Consider the following 25,297-nt stretch of genomic DNA (forward strand, 5'->3'; position numbering starts at 1 on the left):
TGGGTGTTCTGATAAGGGGATCCTCTCCGCTGTTTATGCCACCGCTCAGACACTTTAATCTAAAGATGCTCGATATATTGATCTCACTCTTCTCTTCTGCGCCGACTGCAGATTTAACCTCTTACATCATGTTCCATTTTTCTCCACAGAGGACGGCTCAGCAAGCCAAAGAACGGAACAGGATGAGGAAGAGTGCCGCTGCCTCCAAGGTTGCGTCAGACATCAGTAGGTTCTTCATCAGGAAATGAGACGACACAAAGGTTTAGTAAGGGTTGTAAAAGTGTTAAATCTCCTGAATCAAATTGTTGACATGATTTCTGACAGTCTGGACGAGGATGCATCATGAGTCAAACCTCACATTAAGGTATCACAAATGCCATTCACTGTGACAGATTAGGATAAAAGGCCAGCTTTTCTTTGAGTCGCCTCGTCGTCTTCTTCTACTTCTTCTTCCTCACTTTCCGATGATATCGCCTCCGTCCTGCTGGACTCCGCTGCGGGGGGGAAAGCTGTCGCGGCGGAGATTTACCTTAAAATAATAAAAAAAAAAAAACAAGTGACGACTACATCAAATGCAAATTCAGCCAGCTCCTCTCTCGTCCCCGAACCGTCACAAGTGCGGTAGTTTTTTGATTTATGACGGCCCCCTTTTTTTGCTCGAGGCTGAAATGGAGCAGGTTGTTTGGAAAGATGCTGCTATTTTAAGATTTTGCAAACTTGGTGGAAAGTAGCAGGTGAGAGACGAAGCGGGGGCTTTGTGATTAAAAACTCCACGGCAGAAAGCACAACCAAGTGTCCTCAATGACAACAAGTAGCACCTTGTGATTTCCTCCACCTTTGGATGATAGATGAATGCTCCTGAGTGAAATAAAAACCTATTTTCATCTTGTTTCATGTGTCTCCTTCTGTTCCGCCGGTGCTTTAACCACGGTTTGGACTGTAAATACACCAAGACGTTGGTTGCTCTGACAAGCTCGCAAATCGTTTCATTGCCTCAAGTCAGGAACATCATTGTCCACGTCCACGCATCTACCTCCTCTTCAGCTGTGCTTGATGATCTGAACAGAGCTAAAGTCAGTCAGGAGGGCTATGTTTAGAGAGACGGAGAGCAGAGTTACTATGGAAACAAGGCTTCAGGTTCAGCAATGTCGGGAATATTGAATCTGTTCTTGTGAGAGTTATACAATGAGCCAGACAGACATCAGAAACTCCAATCAATACCAGCAGGCTCCTGTGAAAATGAGGCCGTCACATTCCTCCGCAGCAGAGTTTTACTTCCCCCTCTGAGGCCGGGGCTCCGTCGTCGACGTCGCAGATGTTGTCATGTCACGATTTGTCTGTTTGTCAGCGGCGTCAAACTACCAACTCAGCACATTCCGCCATCGCTGGAAAAGTTTGACATTTTTCTGGCAGCCCCAACTTCTCTCGGCCAATCGGAGCGCTCGGTGGAAGCCACAGCCTCAAACTTTTTCTCAGAGCCCATGTGGGTGCGAGCGTGGGTGTATGTGTATTTCCCCTACGGCTGCTCCAGGTCTCCACTTAATAAGACCGTTGTTCCTCTCCTGTCCAAACCGACAAGCTTTGTGAGTAATGAACATCTCCCAGGCAGCCTTCCAACAACAGCAGGTTTCAGTGTCAGTCCCTGTCAGCAGCCAATGACTCTGATCTGCTGTTTTATTACACCCAAAAGGTGTGTGTGTGCACGTGTGTGTGTGTGTGTGCACGTGTGTGTGTGCAGGAGAGAGAAAGTGATTGAAGAAGGAGGGCAGAGGGAAAGTGTAGCTGAGTGTGTTTCCGTGCGTTACACAAATAAAAGTGTGTGTGTGTGTGTGTGTGTGTGTTTGGCAGAGGAGAAGTGTATATTGGAAGAGGGAGGAAGTGGTGTGTGTGTGTGTCAGACGGAGCCATAATGAGGCAGCACCCAGATGAAGACGTCTCATGTTCTTCCCAGAGGGGCTGCTGGGTAAAGAGCGGTGATGCATCCGCGTGACACTGTTTGCGTTGGACAACCTATCAGCCCAGAGGAAAAACATTACCTCCGCAGGTGATGACAGTAATAAAGATAGACTCGAGCACCGACGGACGGCTGCAGAGGTCTGCGTGTTTGCTCTCTGTCTAACACACCCCTCCCGTTTTTTAAAGTCAGCATCAGAAGCAAAACCCAACTCACTTTTTCTTTTTTCTTTTCTCCATCAAGTGCAATCAACATCTTTGCCTCGGTGCCACTGCTGCAGAGATAGTCCAACAGGTTACATAGCAACACAGCATCCAGTGAACGTCACATGGCCAAAATTAGCCGGGCAAATATGTAGCGGAAATAATGACATATAGTTAGAAAATCACACTACCAGTGACAAGAGGAAAGACGAGAGAAGAAAAATAGCGCCGCCTGAAGAAAATGCAAGTAGAGTTGCAAAATAAGTGCTGGAAAGAAAAACACCAAGGCTGTGAAACTGTGAAATCAAAATTAAACACAATTAACACAACAGAAATCTCATACGCTTGAAAGATTTATCATCATCATCTATCTCTTGTTAAACATGATAAATATATATTTTTTTTAATATAATTTTTGAGTATTTTTATATAAAAATCACCCTTTTTGCTCTTCCTGTGAAATAGCTTTATTTTATTTGAACTCAGTCAAAAGTGATCAATCAAATTCATTCTGACTAGCTAACACCGCCCATCATGTACAACCAGTGTGATCAGCTAGTGGAGCAAGTTTAGCTCTAATTTATTCATTCAACCCTGATTTTAATAACACTGGTTCGGGAGGTGTGGGTGGAGGTGAGCGGTTTCCTATCCTGCTATCTTAAGCCCCACCCATGGTGATTTAAATCCTTGTCTCGGTTTCACTCAGAAACATTGCACAGTATTGAATATATATAATGACAAATACATAAGAGTACAGAAAAGTGAGGTGCATTTAAAGGATGGGCAGGTTAGCTACTCTAGCAGCTGTGAATACTCACTACAGCACCAAATGTGTATTAATCCGCAGCTGAAAATAGTCCCCAACAAAAACGCTATCTGCTCGTGTTTTAAGTAACGTTTACTAAACGCTTCCGTGCTCAGCTGTTTGAAGAAATGGCTTTTGTTTAAATGAAACCATACATTTATGACAGGTTAGGGAATGAACTGAGAGATGGACCAATCCACCTCTACATGCCATCATCAGAGTTACACACGTGTTTCTCTATGTAGGTCAGAGGACCTCCAGGGGCCTCAGCAGGGCTCCTCGGGGTCCACAGCAAATTGAGAAATAGATTAATATCTTTATAACTCAATTCCATAGGAATTTCCTCAATTAAAGACGTTATATTATGTATAAAAATGTAATGGTAGGTTTCATTTTCAGCATCACCCCCCCCCATAGGTTGCGCTGACAAAATGTGTCCTTTCAGGGGGTCTGTGACATGAAAATGTGTGCTGTTCCAACCAGGCAAGAACTGACAGTAAACTATACAAATCATTCATAATTCAATCATGATTTGCATTCAGACAGCAAGGCGTTAGATTTGGCGCCATTCCACTGGTTATTCCATTTCAACCTCGCCTGCCCTCATAATCTACTTTGGCCTTTTCAGCTGAAGGAAGCGCTTCTACAAACCCAATCTTGTGTGACAGGTGTGATGGAGAAGGGCCAATAAAAGCCCGGCACAGAGCGCTGCGTGCAGCCGTCGGCTCTCCAATCCGTGGCTGAATCCTGCTGTGGTTTGATTCCTGGCTGCCATACTCTCCGCTGTGAACCCTCTGTGTCTGTGACCCTCGCTGCCCTTCAGCAAGGAAAAGGAAATAGACGCGAGGAAGGCCGTACCCCCCGCCGCCACACTCCTCCAGGGATGGAAAGAGAAAAAAAAAAAAGAAAAAGGTACGGCACCTCTGATATTCTGTCATCTGGAGGAATGTGAAGTGCAGAACCTCATTATAGAAAAAGGAACGGACCTCGAGTCAGACCTCTGCCGTGTTGTGTTACAACATCCAGAAAGCTTGTTCTCTTAAAGGCTGGATCTGTATCGTCTAATTGAACTCTGGAGTCAACATTTAGGAAGGTAGTCTTGGCTTTAAACAGCCGCAGCCGACGAGAGGCTTTTGTCTTTATTGTCATATTATCTCTTGGGATGGTGATGAGATGATTAATCATCTCCTGCTGCAGCCTCTCGCTGGCACCGCTCGGCAGAGCGCGACGCCCTGGGTGGAGGAAAATGGTATTATGGCCCAGGTAATTGGTGGAGGACCATCACTCATAAGCGATCTAATTAATCTCATTAAAGCAGCCTCTCTGGTTGCGCTGAGATGTTTCTTTGGGGCCCCGTCGCAACAGAAGGCGTTTCTTTTCCAAAATGATATTCCAGGAGAAAACTGCAGCTGAAGCGAGTAACAGAGAAATCGATACGACAATTCCACCCGTAAACCGTGGCTGGCCATTTTCTAATGTCATCCGGCATCGTAGGGGATGTGCAGTGCTAAAAGGATGCTTTTCTCAGTGCTCAGCTGGAGATGGCTTTTGTCAAGTCCAAATTCTATTTATTCAAGATGGCTCCCTGGTTGTCTCCCAAGATGCATGGCATGCTGCGGATTAAGACCAAAAACGCAATCAATTCACCCAGCAGGAGATCAGGGGAAATAACAGATAAGGTTCTTAGCATAATTCATACAGTCCCCAATCTGGCTAGGATTAATGTATGTCTTCGCTGTAGCTCGCTCTCATTTGTATGTTGGAGCTCGTGTGGGGCTAAATTGGCACTTCATGTGGCCCATTACAATCAGGATTTGTTTAGAAAGGCCCCTGTGAGGACCGGATCTGACCACATTGTTTCACATGGCATGGGTACCTAATGCAATTTAGAGACTGATGTGATCTCATCTACATTTTATTATCATTAAGATTTTCTTCTTTTTGGTGTCAGCATGTTCGCCGGTGTAGAAAACAAAAAGCAGTTCAGCATTAATGAAAAAGTCACATGCATGAGGACATTTAAAGCTCATGTTTGCAGCATAAACAAAACATACACTTCATCCATTAAAGGGTTACAGTTACATAAGAGTCCTGGCGGCACTTGACATCAGAGGAAGAAAGCCACAGTGGGCTACTGTCTTATCGTTCTCCCCTTTCATTTATGCCGTGTTCAGATGATTGAGGTTAAAAATGGAAAGCTGAACAAAACCCCCTCCAACAAGTTTCCTTTTCATGGGCCTTAAAAGACGTCTTTTCATCTCCTATTTTATTTTGCAGCCATTGATCAGCCATCTTTCATAGATTGCTTCCAGACATCTATTCAGCCGCTCTGTCGCTGCTCAGCATGCCGCTATTTCATAGGTCTTAATGGCAAGGTCTGGCTTTTTTCTTTTTTTTCTTTTTTTTTTTTGCTCGGATTAAAACCTGAATTGCAATCACTTTAATCACCAGTAAATTCACAGGAAATAGTCTCTGTCGACTTCTTATGGAAGGTGCATGAACACCTTGGAAAGTTGTACATGTACTGTACTGTACTTACTGGTGGAAAACTGGGCAGATTTTCACATTTCGGGGGAGGAAAAAATAAAAAAGGAGGGGGTTCTCTTGCCTCATTCGGTGAAATTAGGATTTTTTTTTTATTTTTTTCTTCGGCGCACGAGCCAGAAAAAGGTCATGTCAGTCTTGTGACAAGAGTGACAGGTCTGGGGCATCATTACTGAGACTTGGAAGGTCTGTGTAAGCACCTTTGGTCACCTCAGGAGAATAGATCCCCACTGCGCTGCCGCCGGCCTAATGAGCACAGTCAGCCCTGCATCTAATGAGGAGAGGGCGATTGCGACTGTCTTCCATCAGCCCTCTGCTCCGTCAGTACAACATCCCATAATGCCTTGAACACACAGCGTGAGCTACCGAACAGCAGCGGATGTCTTGTCACACATCAATGCAGCGGGCTACTGAAGGAATCCGCCCAAAACGTCTCCATCGCGGGTTCGTTGCGACTAAAAGTGCCTTTTCAGGTTGACTCTGTATTTACCCAGACTTCCACACAGTCAATAAGATCATGTGACGGCGTGCCTGCGCGGGCTGCGAAGGAATAAATCAAAGCGCTTTTCAGTCATTGTGAGAGAAATATCAGCAGCCTGTCCTCTATGCGATCGCTTCCCTCCAGTTGGCAGGACATGTTTGGATTATATCTACTAAAGCAGTCTTTTTTTAGCCCCCAGTCAAACAGTTTGCGAATTCCTGGCACGTCAAAAAAACTCCACACTCACTGATAACTTACTTTTGGGTTGTGTTCTCCGGCTCTTTGAATTTCATATTGGAGTGCGTGTAATGCTTTATAGATGCCAGAAGGGAACCTCATCCCCAGCTCACCTTCTCACACATGTTGCAAATCATCCTGTATCTATAAACTGAGCTGCAGGTTTCGCAGCTTTAACAGTATATTTCTCTTGAGTTCAGCAGCAAAAAAATCCGCTCTTCCTAAAACTGTGTGAACGTCTTTCAGTGGGTATCGGTGGACAGATTGGCTTTGGACTCTGCAACAATTGATTCGCCTTTGGTGGGGATCCAGATCTGGGATTTCTGCCACTAGATGATTATCACCTTGTAGTCATAATTATAAAACTAGCAACAACAACAAAAAAAAAAGACACAAGAGTTGACTCCAAAACTTTTGGGATAAGTTTGCAGAGGCCAAGGTTTAACTTGCGTGTAAAGTGTTAGGAACACTTTCTTGGGGTGTAAGTCGGAGAGATGTTCAGCGTTGGCGGAAGGTTTCCGAGCGCCTTATAGCTAGAAAATTAGTCCAATTATATCAGTAAGGAAGGAGACACCTTTTCTTAGCAGAAAATACAAGTATTCACATTCTTCATAGTTATACTGGCGTTTAAATTTACGCTATCAGCCAAGGCTTTTTAAAGATGTGATGTGAGTTATTGTGAGGCCTTCCCTCCCTCATACAGTATCATTAGCGAAGAGTTAGGCCTATTAATACACAGAAGAATAGTTAGTGCAGTCCCTTTGCTTCCTTTTATTTTTGATATTGTGACTAAACAATCTCTAAGAAATTAAAGTCATTCTCATATTAGTTGGAAAATGATCTCATTAGCTGCTGCTACACGGACCGGCGCTAAAAATACAAGTGAATGAAAATGTGCAGCCAAGTGAAATGCAACCAATCTGTCATCAATCTTTCATCATACATGTTAATCTGACTCCGCGCTGATGCAAAACCAATTATACCTGTGTCACGAACGTCCATTGAAATTTATTGATGAGCACTTTCACAATTGGCTGTTTGAGTGGGTTGCATTTGGCCACTCAACCGTGGACATCTTCACACCCCCACCACTTTTTTATTTTATTTTATTTATTTTTTTTGTATACTCAGTTATGCCAGTTTCTCAATTACTGTGTGAGTGGGCTGGTGCAAAAAAAAAAAAAAAGAAGGGGGGAAAGTTGGCTACAGCAACATTCACCATCGGCCCACACAGAATTATTCTATGTGATGATATAAATCTTATTTAATTATGTGAGAGCGGCAGGTTTGCCAGCCGTGATGAAAGGAGCGAGGTGTTCAGATATACCTGGAGAAGCGAGGACTTTTCACGTGGCAGGAGCATCGGCGCTAATCCTGAGAGTGTAAAAATCAAGTCAACACCGTGCCAGTGTTTATATAAGTCCGCACCGTTGGATGGTTTAACTTTTCTTTTTTTTTTTGAGGTAGTTTTTGAACACACGATGTCCTAGATTCATATCAGGTGTTTTAAAGAAGAGCAGGTAACACAGGTAGCAGCGGATAACTAACAGGAACCGTGTTGTGTTGTTCGCCGTCTGATAGCAGCTGGATGGTGGTGTTGGTGTTGTGATTGATTTTGTCATCAGTCATATGATAGTCAGTCAGTGGGGATTGGAGGCACGTTGGTGCGATCAAACAGCTCTCTGTATGTGAAGAGGAACAAGAGGAGCAAAAAGAAATAAATTCAGGGATAGAGTCTCAAGAAGACAAGGACAACTTCAATGACAAAGTCGAGTCGTAACTTCTCTGTGTCTGTGGTCGTGGTAAAGGCAGCAGTACACTTCAAATGAACCGCTTTGTGTGATGAAACGTTTTAAAGGCAGAAGAGTTTACATTTACATTCACTCATAGAGCGGACGCCTTTATCCAAAGCGACTTGCAAGTGAGGGAGATCACTAAAGTGCGATAGGAAACCTTGGTGTGAGCACTAAGTACTACATCTGTTCAACAAGTGCGAGGAGACGAGGTAAAGAAAGTGCACGGTGAGAGCTTGTTAGGCATATTAGGGCGTAAAGGAGAGGAGGTGCTCTCAGTAGAGACGTTAACACCTAAATTAGATCCGATTTTGTCAACAGCGGAGAAGGGAACAATCTGCTTTCACATCCGGGTCAAATGACTCTGCAGTAGCTGTAGAGTGTTTATCGGCTCCGGGTCCAATCGGCAGTGATGTAGACGCAACGCCCAGGGTGAACACTGTTAGCTTAGCTTAGCATAAAGACTAAACACTTTTCTATTACAATAAACTAACCAGCTGCCGACTGTAGCGTCATGTTTCGAGTATAGCCACGGTTTTATTTGCGGTGACCATGCTCAACATAATCAACCATCAACTTAATCACCATCATATTCCGGGGGAAGTCGAACTCAACACGACCGTTCTGATTCCGATGTTGGAAAGGTGTGGGAGGAGGAGGAGGAGGAGGAGGAGGAGGAGTCCTGACGGTGTTCAATTATCTGTCAAACACTTAAAACTCCTCTGACCTTCCCCGTCTTCCAACAATCGTCTTTACTGAATGCTCCTTACATCTCTTAAGCTCACAGTTAGTGAAAAGATTGAAATATTAGGTTCAGCTGTCTTTTCTGGTGCTGGTTTGTCCTTGTTAGTCACACACACACACACGCACACACACACACACACACACACACACTGATCACCTCTTTATTCTCAACGTTTTCTTCTTCCTTCAGCCTTCCTCAAATATGTTGAAAACACAGAGAGGCACGTATCAAATATAAAATGATTTTGTTTGTGAAAGAGAGATTCATTCATGTCATTTTCTTGTTTAATTAGTTTTGCTCACGAGAGCCTCTCTCTCTCTCTCTCTCTCACACACACATGACACTAGAAATTCAGCACTTTCTATCATTTGATCAATGCATCCCGCTCACATTAGGCTGCAGTACGTTTCTCTACGTCTCCACATACCGTGTGGCATCGTGGTCGTGGCTCTTTAATAGATTAATTTTAATAATGTCTGTGGGGAACTTTGCTTTAGCTGAAGAGAGAAAGAGCAGAGAGCAATAAAGACGATACAACCATAAATACAGCAATCAAATATATTCAGAGGAAAAGAGCAAATAAATAAAGTTACAGCGCCTTCATATGAGCATACTGTATCTGTATCCACATGCTGTGAGCATCGTAAGCTAGAGTGTCACATGTAGTGTAACATATGTGCTGGAGTGAGTTAATGAGTCGTTTTAAGTTAATGAGGAGCTGATTCAAAGAAAGGAAACGACGATAAGAGGATGTGAACACACACTGGAGGAATTATCCTACAGCAGGTGCATCTTTGGGACGTTTCTCTCAGAAGACACACACACACACACAGGATTAGCTTTGTTACACCCACAAATGCACACACAAACACATGAATCACTACCTCACACACACACACACACACACACAAAGACCTCTGCTGTTAAAAGACACGTGTGGACAGAAGATAAACAATCTTTAGGCGTCATTAACTCAATCTCAACGCTGGAATACTTAGGTGAGCACAAGACATGCACGTTAAATATGAACACAAATACAAAACCCTTTTAGTATTATGACAGCTGCTGCTTTTGAATCCCGCTGTGCTTGTCTGGCACAGCAGGTGCAAAAATATATAGATTTTAGCGGGGTTTTTTTTCATTATTGTGTAATATATCTTATGAAACCGCAGTAGTTATAGAAGCAAGATACCATTATCATATCTCAAAACCAAAACCAGAGTCACTATTTTCATCTGTGCTGCTTCACCTTAAAATATCAATAAACCCTTGGCAGCACCCCCACTGCTTCACCCTGCTGCTGCGAACACAGAAAAACCAGATTTCTATGCTCTGTCGACCCAAATCCAGCTTTGGAAAGCCTCAACTCCTACCTTTCCAATTCAGCTTTCTCAATAACCAACTCATCCTCCTCCTCACACTCCCACTCGGCCGCATAATCCATAACGTTTTGTTTTGCTGCTACGCCGATGACACCCAGCTGTATCTCCCTCGGAAACCTGGCGATCCAAATAGCGCTTCTGTCGTGTTGAGCATAGGACGTCCTAGGACTTTGAACAGCTTGCCGATAGTTATTTTAGCTGGCCATCCCTCCACAAAAGCATTACTCTAAACAAAGTAGACAGTGAATTTGGCAAATTAAGGGCAACACAGTTAAGAAAATCTTGTTATATAATTCAGTTTTCGTCTACATTAAGTCCTTGTGCGATTAGTTCAACATTTTACTTTGCATTTTCAATTAAGAAAGCTTTGACCTCAGCGTTTTTCTGCTCTGGACCTTAGTACCACCTGATGCTGCTTACACAATGATGTACTGAATACATATACAAGAAGACTTCAGATAGACATCGGAGCTCATTTAGTTGCACAAAGCTGTCTAGTTCTGTCTGTGTTATGTCGTCTGGGCAAACAAAAAACCCTCCTGCCTACTGACGAGCTTCTTCCAGAACAAGCTGCTCAAACAAACAAAATCAATTATATGTGTTTATGTGTATATTTTCGGGGAAGTTACTGAAGTCTATCCAAAGTCTTGTCTTCATTTCTTCGCTTCATTACTTCGGCCAAACTATGATCCAGATTCGCCTCTTTTTTTTATTTTTTTATTAGCAGTGATTATTCGTTCATTGTTACCATGGAAACGTATCTTTTTGAAAGGATTAAACATGCTAACATTTATGATTGAAAGAAGAATTAATTTTTATTTTCATCCTCGCCTGTTTACATCTACGTCCAGTATTTTTATCTCTGTTTTGTTCCCCGCCAACTCCTGATCAAATATGAGACTCTTTGTTAGCCAGCTAGTTGCTAACTAGTCCGTCTCTCTGTTTGGTGATGTGTAGGTAGTGAACAGTCAGTTTATCTGAGTTTTTTTCACCGCTGCTGTTGCCAGAAAGTAGGTTGATAAGAGTGAAACAAAACGTTAAAGCTCTAAGCTGTACAACCAAAACAATGAGCTAAAAGATGCTAAAGCTAACTGAGAGATAATTCATCTCTGAGTGACCTTTTTCAGATTATATCCTCTGATATTTTGTTAACATAAAAATATTGACAAGTGCAGTTTTAGTATTTTAAAGGCGCTGTTTGTAAGTTTTTCCACTGCTACATAGCTAACGTTAGCATTATCAGCTGTTAACTTACCAGCCATTTACAATACAAGAAGTTATAACAACTCGGACGGGGATAGCTGGTTAGCATGCTAACTTAAGTAAAAGAAAATATGTGATAGAAATAGAAGCAAAACAAGAACTCGCAACGTTTCTTTTAGACTAGTAAGTAAACAGCTGTTAATGCTACCGTTGGCTATGTAGCGATAGCAAGAACTTACATGTAGCTCCTTTAATAAAGTGGCTTAGCGTGGATGCCACAAGTCTCTGAAACTTGTGGAAAATCTCCTGATGGTTGTTCAGTAGAGTTGAGATATTGATGACTTCGAAGACCACAGTGCGATTCGTGTCATTTTCACGTTCATTAAACCGCTCAGTGAGGCCTGCCTGCATGGAGGCATGTACACTCATTTATTTATTTATTTTAAAAACAAAACAAAACAAAAAAAATACATAAGATTATTATTGACTTGACTATCAATCCTTTCAGTTGTTGAGGCGCTGATGACAAAAGGCGTAGCAGAGTATAAACTGAACCATTAGGAGGAAAAATAATTATCAGGGTAGGTATTTTCTTGGTGTTGTGATTGCAGGGTCATTATGCTCTCCCTAATGAAACAAACCAGCAGAGAGCCTCCATCTCGGCTGTAGCCGTTATCATCGCTCTTCAGAGAATATAAAAAGGAAAACACTTCAGCAGCAGGCTAATTAAAACCAGAGAGGTCTGGATGAGGAGGCCAAACAACCTACACAGGTGGTGGGCATGTCAGCGTGTGTGTGTGTGTGTGTGTGTGTGTGTGTGTGTTTATGTCTGTGTGAGCTACTGTAGCACATCATGTTTATGCATGTCTGTATGTGTCTGGATGAGTGTGGGTGTGTGTGAGGCAGCAATTCATGTTTTTGTTTTTTGTTTTTTTCTTTATTTGTGTGTGTCAGTGTGGTACATCTGTGAGTGTGAGTGAGGCCGCAAAGGACGATGTTGAGTGTGTTTGTGTGTATTTGAAGCAGCAGCTCCTGTATGTGTGTGTGTGTGTGTGTGAGAGTGTGTCAGAGGTGTATGATTGTTAGAGTTGCTCTCCATTCATTTTAATGGCTTCAGCCTCCACCGCTGTCGTTTCATTCCGCAGCCTCCACCGCTGACAGGAAGGACCCGGCAGCTTTCATCTGACAGGACCCTGCTCAAATAGGCCATTGGTGCACCATAATTAGTTCAAATGTCGAAGCTGGTGAAATATTGATGATCGGGGACGAGTAGGGAGGAAGACATTTCACATCAACTGTGTGTGTGTGTGTGTGTGTGTGTTTTTTTTTAGCTGTCTCTTTTTAAAGGACAGCTGGTGCTCTGCGGTTCTCACCACAAACATGAATCTCTGGTGTTCTGGCCACAAGAGGATGCATTTGCATCGGGCGGAGAAATAAACTGGGGTAGTAAAAGGAATAATTACAGAGGAAAACTGTGAAATAATGTCTTGTTTTTCACTGAGAACAGCTGGCTAAAGAGAGCGTTGCAGATTTTTTTTTTACACTGACAAAAACAGATACCTTAGCACTGGTTGGAAACAAAAAGTATACCACACAGTGAAGACAGAGGCTAATTTATGCTGCTGCCAATCATTGGATATAATTGCGCTACCATGGCATAATGGCAGCCCAGGCCCAGTCATTTTCCCCCTCCGGCTCTATCTCAGGTACTTAGAGGGGTTTCCATCAGCTCCTGATTTTTCAAGAGAGACCTCTCAGACAGGAATGACAATGGACTTTCAATGGCTTATAATTATGCCACTTTCCTGCGCAATTTCCTGGGCATCATTTGCATTAAGACTCATATGGGCATAAGTGCACCGCATGCTGCTCTGCAAAGGCCTTTTGATCAACTCCACCAAGTGCCATGACATTTCCTGGAATGTGTCTGAGCCTCCGCCGTCCGACGGTTATCTGAATCTGTTAATTAGATGGATCACGTCCAAAGTTTGTGGCACTTTCGAGCTGACACACGTGTGTGTGTGTGTTTGTGTGTGTGTGTGTGTGTGACTGAGGATCACTGAGTGTGCAGAGAGGCACCTTGGATTTATGGCATGAAAAGCTGCGTCCTTTCTTCAAGGTTATTCAACACCGCATCTTGTTTGCTTTTTTTTTTTTTTTAAAAAAGAAAAAAAAATTCCTGTAAAAACAGAGGAAATGATGCTGGATGTTTGTGCTGTCCATCGGCTCTGCTGGCATTGAGGGCCAAAGGTAATACTGCCATCTAGTGGCCGCGAGGCGACAGAACCGCTCTGGATCAGAGACTTATTAGGGCATTAAGAAGGATTTGTGCTGCACACTAGAACCTGAATTCTGTGAAAAATGTCTGACTTTGTTCTTATCCCAAACAAAATCAAGTCAAATGATGCGTCTTTTCATCAATATAATTAATCATCTATCAATTAATAACGAAAAAGGAGCCTAATTGGGGTGTTAAAATGTCTTTGAATCATCTTTTAAAGTTAGATGATGTGTTAGTTTGCTGCTGAAACAATCATAATGATAATAGTGGTATTTGTGTCTGGGACCTTTGCCTGCACTCAGCTATATATGCTCCTGTTCTTTGAGTTGTAATTAGAGCTTGGCCGGTGGTTTTCCTTTCAGATGGCTCTTAATTCTGGGATTTGCTGCTCACAAAAGCCGCTCTCATATCTCCTCCTCTCTGCGGATTTTCGAGCAGTAGGCGTCTCTTATTCAGCTTGAGAGGTTGCTGAAAATAAATCATCACCCTCCCACCAGTACGCGAGAATGTCCAGATGGTTGAGTTTTCACTGACGTCCTCCTGCTGAATTTCCCCATTGTCTTCCACGCTAAAATTAGAAGGTAATACTTGGTGAAAACGCTGCGTCTGCTCTGAGGGTGCTAGTTAATTATCAGGAACTGGATTTATGTTCCACCCGCAAATGAACCATCAGCGCTCTATTGTGTGAGAGTGTAGAGACCAAAGATAAACCTTGAAAGCCCCTTGAGGTTTTGTTGAAGGGACCAAATAGCAGGTTTCACTGTCAAACACAAAGTCTTTCCTGCTTGTTTCTTTCGGAAGAACAAAAGACAAAATGCCCTCGAGGTAATTCAGCGACCAACGGAGAATGATTACATTTTTCACCCACAGCTCAGACAATTATGAAGACACAAAATCCTGCTAAGATGCAAAATGCAAAACTCTAAAAACACTCATCTGAATATCCTGCTCATGCAGCAGCTCAGCGTGCATTTCTAATCATTCACATTAACATTACTAATTCAGCAGCACAGCAACCCAACTACTAATCACTTCAGCACTCCATTGCAACTCCTCTACTCACTGCCAACGATGTGGTCAGTTAATGTAATCAGTATTGTTGGTTATTAGTCTTTAACAATCAATTAATCAATCAGCTCTCTGTAAGCAGACAGCAGGAAATGACCATTATGTGCTCCGTTTTGACGAGAATTTTCTTTGGCGGCGTTTGACAAATGACTGTTTTATCTTCAAATGCAGCGAGGGCTTAAATTCAATGGAGAATAAATCCAATATTATGAGGCTGGGATTAAACCATCAGCATGATTTGGCAGTTCTCTTCATTTCTCCATGCTATGTGTGTTTTCGAGGCCAAAATTAGGAGCTATAATTTTTTTTTTTTTTTGCAGAGTGTTTTTAAACTCAGCAGTGAAACTTGGGTCAAGACGATCCTGAGTGCTTCATGTCGATTTTATAACGAGTTTTGACAGCAGTGAGGACTCTCTAACGATGTCTAGTATAAATACTATTTTAGCTAATTGTAAATGACATATTTAGGCAGGTTGACTGAATCAATGCGGCTTTAAAAAGGTTGTAATATCCCGTGTTAACTGATAAAAACTGCAGTTTACTTCCCACAGTTACACGAGTGAAAAAATGGATAAAAGAAACTATTCACATTTGAGAAGATTAATTAAGTTGATTCATTTTATCAGCTAATTCATTCTAGTTCTATTAAAAAGGAGCTATTTGTAAGTTTTGCCACTGCGACATAGCTAACGTTAGCATTAACAGCCGTTTACTCACCAGTCTACACACAGTCTTTTCGTTATGTTCAATAATCACTTTTTTCAGAAGTGTGTCAACCTAATGTAATCAATAACCCAATATTCAGGATTCATGCCAGACACTTAAGAACAGAAAATCTCTGATGTGTAAAAATCACTTTTACACCTTTATTTGGGCTCCCAATACACAAATCGAGGATATGTTCATCAATACAGTCTGCTTTAGATCTCATGATACACTGAATGGAGGAAGGTTTGGACTGATGCAATAAACCAACAGTTTTAATTCTGAACTACAGTCCTATATACACAATTGTATTTTAGAGATCTGTATTTTCTGATAGTTAATAACATTTATCATACTGAATAGCGATTGACAAGGTACAATCACAAGGCCTTTTTGCAATTTTAGCCGATATATCTTAAATGCACTTTCACAGCAGATGTAACGTAAACTTCATTTGTAGCTCTATAATGAGTCTGCACATTAAGTTCAGGTACGGCCTTGGAGTCCCAATAGACAGCAAATAGACAGCAAATGGAGTCGGCCTCACATTTGTATTTGTTTTTTTTGTTTTTTTTTCCCGTAACTATTGATGCACTCTTTGAAAAATAAGCAGACCACGTTTCCTAAGACAGATACCAGAGTTCTGCCGTCTTCGTCAGCAAATGGACGAGGTGATACATCTCCACAGATACAGGTAATAAACCCAAACAGAGGAAGATTCGTTCTCATATCAAAAAAGTTCAAGACCTGAGATTTTTAGTGGAACATAACATCGTAACGTACAAAAAAAAAAAAAAAAAAAAAAAGGGGAAAAAAAAAAAAGGAAAAAACTGAAACAAAAAAAAAAAACTGTCTGTAAACTGTCACAATGGCTGCGAACACTAGCTATGTCTTCCCTTTTGTGACTGAAAACATGCACATTAAAATCATGTCAGCTCGCGTTAAAATAACATTTAAAACTCAGTTTTTCCAGCCGCATTCTTAAAACTTCTCATGGTTTGTTTTTGTTTTGTTTTTTTTTTTGTTGCAAGCTAGTAGTACACAGCTCTATGCATATAATTTTACATTTGACAGCTCAACGAGAATCATCAATAATCAGTGTGTAGACACGACTGAGGGCGATGCAGAATTCTGATAACTTAAGACAAATAAATTCATTTTTTAAAATTCTATTAAACATGGTAATACCTTATTCTAGACAACACTGGGGACTCTCCGAGGGTTACAAGTTCATTCCTTGGGCACTTAGTAAAGAGTCCAGCATGTCAAAAGTGTCTTTGTAGTCAGTGTGTTGGCCGTTGGCGGTCAGCATGCCGTTGGTTCCGTCGTGGCCGTGGTGCTCCATCATCCTCTGGCCGCTCTCCGACGAGTAGTGGGACGAGCTCAGGCCTCCTTTGGAGCTCCTGCCGCTCTTGGTCGAGTGGTGGTGGTGGTTGTGGTTGCCGGCGTCAGAGTGAGGCCTCTTACGGGACGAGCCAGAGGAGCTCCCGTCGTTGCAGTGGCCGCTGGGAGCTCGTAGAGATAGGGAGGCGTTGTCTAGTGTCCCTCTACTGCTCCCGCTGAGGGAGTGCGAGTGTCCATGTTTCGAGTGGCGGTGGCCGCTGTGCTCTTTGTGCTTGTCTTTTCCAGGCAGAGTCCCGCCCTGCTCTGAGCCTCCGTGGCGCTCTGATGAAACTTTGATTCTCATCTTGAGCTCCTCGCTAGTGGCGGAGCCGTTCTCGGCGAAGGAGGAAGGCAGCCGGGGCTTTTTAGAGCTGGACTTTTCTCTCCTGCCGTCACCCGACTGGCCGGCCTGCTGTGGCTGAGAGCGTTTCTTGTGGTGGTGAGAGGAGAGAGCTGGAGGTGGTGCGTACATGTCTGTGCTCAGCTCCTCCTTTACGCCGTTCTGCAGGGCCAGCTCCGCCGCGTGTTTCTCTCTGTACTTTTCCAAAGTCAAGACTTTCTGCGAGCGTGACAAAGCTGAGGCGTTTGCAGCGAGCTGCTGGTTTTTACTACTAGACCCGCCCGCAGATTTGTGTTCGTGTTTGACCAGAGTGAAGTCTGAGTGGGGAGGCTGGGAGAACTGGTCGTAGCCGCAGCTCTTTGACGGGTCGCTGAGCGGCTGGTAGGAGGCGAAGGGGGCTGCGATGCTGTTCAGGGACGGCATGTCTGCCGAGTCTGATCCAGACGTGGAAGGGAAGAAGGAGTTGTTGACACCGGGAAGGCTGTCTAAGGACGTCCCCTGGAAGGCACTGTCCACTGTCGGGCCCTCTGTCTTTGGCTTCTTGGCTGCTTGAATGGCCTACAAAAAAAAAAAAAAAAAAACGCAGAGGAGCACAATTCAACATTAGATGCTGACACTTCATTTGTGCTAAGCTGTACCAGTCACTCTGTATGTCCTGCACTGGCCCTCACTGTTGTCTAACATGTATTTACGACCCACCCTCCAGTTTCGTATCCTCTTCAGCCTGCTGGGCGTCTTCTCCAGGATCTGAAGAAACTCGTGCGTGAGCTCTGAAAACAGGGAAGACAGCCACGTCAGCGACCACTGCTCGATAAAGTAGGCTCTTTTCTTATCACGTAATTTACACCATTTGCTGATAGATGAGGATTGTGGCTGAGACTGCAATACCGTTGATATATTTTCTATCATGACAAGTTAATTCATAAATGAAGGAACGATAATATCAAGGCCCTGGTGCAATTTATTTTATTGATTAGAAACAAAACAATTTCCTAATCACAGTTTCCTAAATCCCAACATGATGCCTTCAAATGTCTTTTGTTCAGTAAGCAGCAATTTCTTAAATTTAAGATGCTGACACGAGGGAGTGTTCAAAAAATGTCTGAAACAACTAATCAATGATAAAAACAGTTTTTAACTAATTTTCTGTCCATCGACTGGTGGTTTCACCTCCTTGCCAGTTCGCCGTTTGCCTGGAGGAGGCAGCCCGAAGCTTTAGTTCTGTTAACTCTAATGTAATCAATCTCTAACACTGATCCGAAAATCTCTGAGAGTCCAAAATTCAGTCCCACTGAGAGCCAGGGAAGGGAGCAGCTCTTAACTTCATTAGCAGCAAGACAAAATTAAAAACAATAAATGATGATATTTAATTTGCAGATGCCTTCAGGTTCAGGATTGAGGAAAATTATTTGAGCTACTGGGACAGTGAAATTCCCCACCCCCCTTACTTCAGTGAGCAATAAGCTTTTATGTGACTATAAACTAAAATTTTATTATTCACGACACCACAATGCACTGCGCCCTGCAACAGTTCATGAATGAAAAATTATATTTCAAGACAATGATGCCTTGAACAAGTGGATGGAAGCTCTCACCATCCAGCAGCTGTAGCGTTACAGTGCGGTCCACGTACTCCCACCAGTGTTTGCCATCTGTGGACACGGGGATCTCCCAGTTGGACCACTTACAGGCCAGGTGGATGCAGACACACGCGACGACTGTGGGTCTGTACTGCAGGCAGAAGGTGGTGAGGTGCAAACTGCAGGAGACAAGAAACACAGGAGAGACATACAATCGTCAGCTGTCAAGGCTTCAACTAGTATACATATATATATATAAAAGACATTTTTAGACAGTTTAACGAGGCAATTTTAACATACAATCAAATTTATAGTTGTGAAGTTTAAGGCAACGCTCAAATCAAAATCAAATATTTCCACATCACATACACACAGCCTTACCTTACAGAACTGGAACATCTAAGAAAACCTACGTTTGTTAGGACATGTCCCTAAATGTCTGAATGAGACAGTTTCATTGATAATATAGGAATGTAGATATACTGAACCTCTATCAGGCCTTATTGTGTTTTGATATAAAGAGGGGAAATTATAAAACATTAAAACAGTGTTTCTCAGTCTCTTGATTTAAGGTAAGACAATTTTTCAGGAAATATATCTACTCAAACAATTAAATAAAAATGTACACAACTTGTATTTGGTCACATTTTAGCTGTAATCACTAAAACTTCACATCACCAAACATGGGAACTTTGAGACTGAGAAACACTGATGCTGGTAGCCAAGACAATTGATTAGGCTTTAAGTTTTTCAAGGTTAGTTTCCCCTGCACCTTGAATCCCAAACTACACTGCAAACTGACTCAAGCACTGAAACTAAAACATGAATAAGAGCAACATGGTGGCAACGTTCTCCCATGGCTGAAAATAATGCAGTTTTGTTTTTTTGTTTTTTTTTTACCATATTCATTACGTTTGATGTCTTGAATGTTGTTGAACATAAAGTTTAAATCTAAAAAGGAGGCAGATCTTCATCCTTTGAGCATAAAGTGTAAAGACCGCCATCATCTGCTGGGAGCATCAACCTCCCACACTCGCATATCAAACTAGCAGTCTCTGTAAAACAAGTAAAATGAACACCTCAAAAGTCAGTCACTAAAATGCACAACATAGTAAATCATAATCATTGTGTACCAAATCTACAGCAACTGGTTCGTCTTTAAAAGACATTGAGCCTCATGCACGCATTTACAAGTGTATTTAGTGAGTTTGAAGTGAACTTAAATGAGCATTAATCACTAAAATAAACCTAAAAAATAAAAATAATAATATTCTGTGTTGTCAGTTTGAGGTTTGACAAAGTTTCCCTTTGTTTTTAGAGTCTAAGATTTTATTTCTACGACTTATACAGTTCGGTTTTTGATAACAGCTGCCTCCGATGTCATTAGAACATCCTCTGTTATTAACCACTGTATATAAAATCAACCACGTTGTATTCCGTCCCCTTAGATCCCCGTTACATTCCCCTCTAAACGGCCTCCCATGTAAAAGCCAGTACGTGGTTTCTGCTTGCCCTCAGACGGACACCGACTGCGAACACGGCTGCGCTTCTACTCACGCGAAAATCTAGGGCTGACCCGAATAACTAATGCAGAAGTCCGATTTCTGTAGCACACTGATACATTTGTTCTGTTGTCGCCTGCTAGTGTGACGTTCTTCTTTTTACTCTTTGGTGACATTTCTGTGAGTGTGTTCGTAAACGCAGGTGGAACAAGAGCAATTTGAGGGCATTAATTATCCTAATGATCAAATCTCATGATACTCATCAACACAAAATGAGTCTGTGCAGTTTCGAGTTTGGTGAATCTGACTCTGTACAACCAAACCTCAGAAAAACTATTTAGATATTTAGGATGAGAATATGAACATGTTCTTGCATGGGGCTCAATAAACCTAACAGACATGCACTGCACAATAGTTTCCTTACTGACATGAGAATTAAGAATAAAAACCCACAGGAGGCACATCCAGTTTGCAGTATAGTTTGGTGTTTCACTGTTAGCCATTTTTGGGGTGAAAAAAAGCAAAAAAAAAAAATTTAAATTTAAAAAGAATTAACTATACTTACCAAAACACTCTAAAAGTTTAAGAATCTTTAGTGGCAATCTATATTCAGGCTACCATTTGAGTTTTTTTTTTTTAGACATATGCACTCCGTACCAAACAACCTTGAGAGGTAAACAGCACCACTACACTCCACATTGTGCATTCAACCCCTATGTGCCAACACAGAGCCCTTGTACAATACACCGCACACAGCAGCCTGGCCGGTACTTCCCCACACTGGGGGTTCCCAGGACCCAGGTGCAAACAGGGCGTTGGACACAGGAAGGGGGACCCTGCAGGACAGGAAGCTATAGTGTGCCATTACAGTGCAATAATGGGAACAGGATAATAACCTGTTGGTAGCCATGAAATAGGAAGTCTGTGCCAAATCCTTGCTTGCTGTAAAAGAAGAGGAAAGTTTGCTTTAGAACTGAGTTGCTACTTTAAAATAACATTCAGATTTTCCCGTTAGCACCAAAAAAAAAAAAAAAAAGATGTTGTTTAATACAACACAAAATTCAGCTTTTTAAAATAGCAGGCAACGTAGATCTACTGAATGATTTTGGATTTTGAAAAGGGTTTCTTAAAACAGCGATTTCAGAAAAGGAAAGAGCAGAGAAAAAAAAGGTTATACCTCGCACTAGCTGGGAACACCTCACAACATCTGTGTGTGGATGATCAACTGTTATTTCAAAACCTGCAACGGAGATGTTGAATGAAGACGATCAGCCACTGGTACAAGCACAATGTCAAAAACCAAATCATAACTCCAACTAAAACTTCAGGTGTTGCCCATTCAATATTTGAAAATACAAACTTCATACATCCAACGTCTACATGTCCTTGTGGTACTTGTGTAAATTTTGTTGTAGTATTCTGGGGGGGGAATATAGCTGCTAAAATGCCAGCCTGTGAGAACCAGTAAAGCAGTTCAATACACAGGGGGAAAAAAAAAGAGCATAGATCTCACAGTCATACAATGTCTGCAGCACTGAAACTTTAAGAGCACTCACCCAGTGTTTGTAGCACTATTGTTTCCAGTGCTACAAGCTCTTGTGCCTGCTGCTGGAATGCCTGAGGAAGATAAAAATCAATGAAGAATTTAAAATCTGCTTCCCAAGAACTAGAAGCAACACAATTCAGCTTCTCGTCAGCATTCCCACAAAATAAAAGCGATGCCAGGATACAAAACTGTACAGGCTACTGGGGACCTTGGCAACTGCACATTTTAGCCTTCGGGTATAAAAGTTGAACTGTATGGGCTTGATACAGCCTTTCAATTTCTAAGACTGAATAACGCGTGAAAAATCTGACGTATTGTTTGCTGGATTTAGAGTTGTGTCATACAACATCATTCAACTTTGCATTATAGAACCTCAAATTGTGGGAAATGTCTAACACAAAGGAGATATCTTCAAACCGGTCAGACAATTAGTCCGTAACCTGCGATCAAACTTGAGAAAAAGAAAAATCGGTGTATCTGCTTAATTGATTATTTGATCAGCCAATAATTGCAACTCTGTGGCAGTTGAGGAGTTATCGACACATCTGTCATAAGAATTCATAAAAGCATGTATATTAGGCCACACTGTAAAGCCACAGTTTAATTTCAATATAGCCTGGCATCCACATAAAACAGATTATCATCCATCAGGTCCAGGTTGAAATGGGAGCACCAATTCTCCATCTTCATTATACTTTACTTACATTGCTCTTAGTGTCTAGGGCAGGCTCTTGTGGGTTTACGCAGGCATGGGCTATTTTAATGACATGCTCCAGCTTCCTGGGCTGCTCTTCAACCTTAGCCGCCAGGAACAACGTGGTCTGGGAAATTATCTATAAAGAGAAAACCTCAGTCAGTTTCTCATAACGGTAGCACCACCAGTAATTATAGTATCTACCAAAACTGCCGTGGTACTTACATTTCTATGGAATTTGGTGAAAGAGTGAATCATATAAAACCTGTGCATATATACTATAGCGGTGTTGATAATCAGTTGAGAGCTGGACACAGAGTTAAGGCACAATACATGGATGATACATAGTAAAAATCAACTGACTAACAGCTTTGCTAAAGAAACCATGGTGCATTAGCATCGAGCTAGCGTTGACTGGACAGCTAGCAAAACGTGTACCCTGCAAGTTAAAACCAAGCGCAGAATCAAGTCAGTAGTTTCAACTTCTCCGACGATGTATGAGCCAATTAGTAACGTAATGTTAGGGTTTAATTAACACCTACAAGCACAGTCCGTAATCTTTGATCACCTGTTATCTTAAGGAACACAGCGCTAACAATAGAACCTGCAGTCTAAAGAGACAAAACAATAGCTAAGCTAGCGAGCAGGCCTCAGCACTTCCAGCAGGTCATAATCATCGTGCTAACGCAGATAGATGCTCCATCTCGTCGGAGAGGAGTCTGTGCGTGATAACGAAAGATTTTCAGTGTGTTTCGAGAGCTTAGCTGTGATCTGTAACAAGCCTTGTCATTCCGATCTGTCTGTGAGCTAATGCTAACCCGGGCTAACCCGTCCGCTGGCCGGCTAGCCTTCGCGTTTCAAAAAGGATACACGTTGAGTCTCTGGCCTATATCTTGGATTAAGTTGGCGGCCTGCTGGCGGTAAGAGAGCTCCCTGTCAGCCTCTATTCCGCAGCGTCGAGACGGTGTGTTTTCGAGCTGCTCCCGGGTGAAGAGCCATTTCGTAGAGGGTCCCCGGTGCACCGCCATTACGCTCCCACAGCCAAGCCCGACGGCGTTAGCATCGGGAGGGAGCGGGGCGACGGGGGCACCGGAAGGACGAAATGAGCAGCCGAGGCTGAATTAAAACCGGTTATCCGTTTTCTGAACAGCGCCTCCAGCGGTAGGTGGTGCACACTGCCATCTCCTATACATTCTGTGTCAGGTAACATTTTGGCCACAACAACGCAGGTTAATTCAGATCTATTAGGTATATATATTTAATACTTAAGCCAACAGCCACTAAAAGCTAATCTGTTCTTATTTTAAGTTTATTTATAAAAGGAAATAAAGCAGGTATGGTTGAAATGTCCAAATTAGCCACTAGAGGTCACAATTGTACTTTGGGCCAGTCCTTAATTATTATTAGAGATAGAACCCTTAGAGATCTTATGAGGTTTTATGCATTGGTGAGAAGTTATTATTTTTATTTTACTTATAGACAGTACATGCTATACTTTCCATTTTCTCCTATGTGTGAATATATTTCCGTGTTGCTTATTAGAGAAATTGTTATTTGTTTAGAGATGTCAAAGTTTTAATATTAATACAATTAAGAGCAAAGACTAAAGAGTCAAGGCATCAGTGTCTGATCAATATGATACCCGGCACAGATTTTTTTTTTTTTTTTAAATGAGACTTTAGATGTTGCCTCTGAATACATTTCAAAGATGTCTCGTTTTTATTATGATAATATAAAGCATAAGGTTAGCTACACTTGACCTCCCCCATAAATAAAAGGGTAAGTGCAAGCATTATATACATTTTTCTCCTTGGCAGATTGACACAATATGTTCAGTGAAACACCACATAGGCCTAGTACACCCTCCTCTGACCTGCATTACTGTGTGTCTACCACCAAGGGGAAGCAGAGACTAAGAACTGACTTGGATCTCAGTGAATGTAGAGTCTGTCCACCTGAGGTGCTCTACATAGACCTGCTGTATAAGAATCTTCCCAAATAACTACATCTAACCTTGTTCATAACTGGAATCTTTTTGAGAGCATTAAAAGTCCCCATGACAAATCAACCAGCTTGCTTGACACATAGATCGAATATTTAAATAATGTTTTTATGTTTTGATGCTGTATAATGTCTGAAATTGGTATTTTGTTTGTTTTCTTCTATTAATGAATTTGCCATACATGTGGAAATAGTTTTTCAGATTCATAGTGGACACTTTGTAAATACATGAAAACCCCATAATTTTGACGATCTAATCTACAGCAATCAGAATAGTTTTAGTTGAAATGCTTATCAAGTAGCTCCGTATCTTAGCAACCAGTATCTTACACAACCCGTTACCTTTCCCTAATGTAATGTAATAATTATTGCAACCAAAGACTTAATTCATCACAATCACAACTCACACTCTAAATAATATCACATTTGAATTGTCTGTCCCTTCTCGCGTCAATCATCATCAGTGATTTGGCGTCAGAGGATGAAAATAACAATTATCAGAAGTAAATTAACAAATTACGTCACAAATAAATTGGTGCTCACGAGGACAAACAAAAAAAAAAACGATATTTTCTCTACGTGACAGATGAGCAACAGGGTCCCGTCTGTCTGCACGTCCGCCGGCTCGCTCAATCCACATGGGACAGATGTTTTTTTTTGGGTTTTTTTTCCTCGCGGAGCGCGAGGCGCAGCGGCTTTCTCCTGCTCTAGCGCGTGCAGAGGTCTTGTGAACTCCGCCGCGGGTAGCAATTAGAGACCAGGTGTGGCTGTTTCACGACATCGCGAATTGGAGCCTGTTGAGAATATTTTCTTCTTTCCGCTTGTCCAGTCTTTGCGCAACATATTCTGT

The 25,297-nt window shown here is 42.1% G+C and overlaps 2 protein-coding genes across 5 annotated transcripts in view; one reads left to right on the forward strand and one right to left on the reverse strand.

Annotated features, from left to right (window-relative positions):
* The window catches only part of zranb3 (zinc finger RANBP2-type containing 3), a 73,828-nt gene extending 72,972 nt beyond the window's left edge, over positions 1 to 856 (forward strand). The window contains exon 22 of the mRNA XM_022746473.1: positions 150 to 856. Within this exon, the coding sequence (XP_022602194.1) occupies positions 150 to 248 (99 nt within the window). The 3' untranslated portion in view covers positions 249 to 856. The remainder of the gene's footprint in view (positions 1 to 149) is intronic.
* Positions 857 to 15,531: 14,675 nt separating this feature from the next.
* On the reverse strand, positions 15,532 to 23,524 carry LOC111222774 (cyclin-T2-like). 4 transcript variants are annotated; one of them, XM_022746616.1, is made up of 9 exons: positions 23,317 to 23,524; positions 22,672 to 22,753; positions 22,457 to 22,585; positions 21,763 to 21,823; positions 21,384 to 21,446; positions 21,103 to 21,148; positions 18,720 to 18,883; positions 17,824 to 17,894; positions 15,532 to 17,682 (listed from the first exon to the last, which is right to left on the reverse strand). In XM_022746616.1, exons 1-9 carry the CDS (start codon positions 23,472 to 23,474, stop codon positions 16,624 to 16,626), a joined length of 1,833 nt encoding a protein of 610 aa, XP_022602337.1. In that variant the 5' UTR covers positions 23,475 to 23,524; the 3' UTR covers positions 15,532 to 16,623. The 4 variants fall into 4 exon arrangements, 2 of the variants coding, with proteins under 2 accessions (XP_022602337.1, XP_022602338.1); XM_022746617.1 differs by lacking the exon at positions 21,384 to 21,446; XR_002665145.1 differs by lacking the exons at positions 15,532 to 17,682; positions 17,824 to 17,894 and having other exon boundaries at positions 18,810 to 18,883; positions 20,772 to 21,148.
* Between the last annotated feature and the right edge of the window lie 1,773 nt (positions 23,525 to 25,297).

The sequence above is a fragment of the Seriola dumerili genome, unplaced genomic scaffold (genome assembly GCF_002260705.1).
Source record: "Seriola dumerili isolate Sdu_G_001 unplaced genomic scaffold, Sdu_1.0 BDQW01000105.1, whole genome shotgun sequence".
NCBI classification, from domain to species: domain Eukaryota; kingdom Metazoa; phylum Chordata; class Actinopteri; order Carangiformes; family Carangidae; genus Seriola; species Seriola dumerili.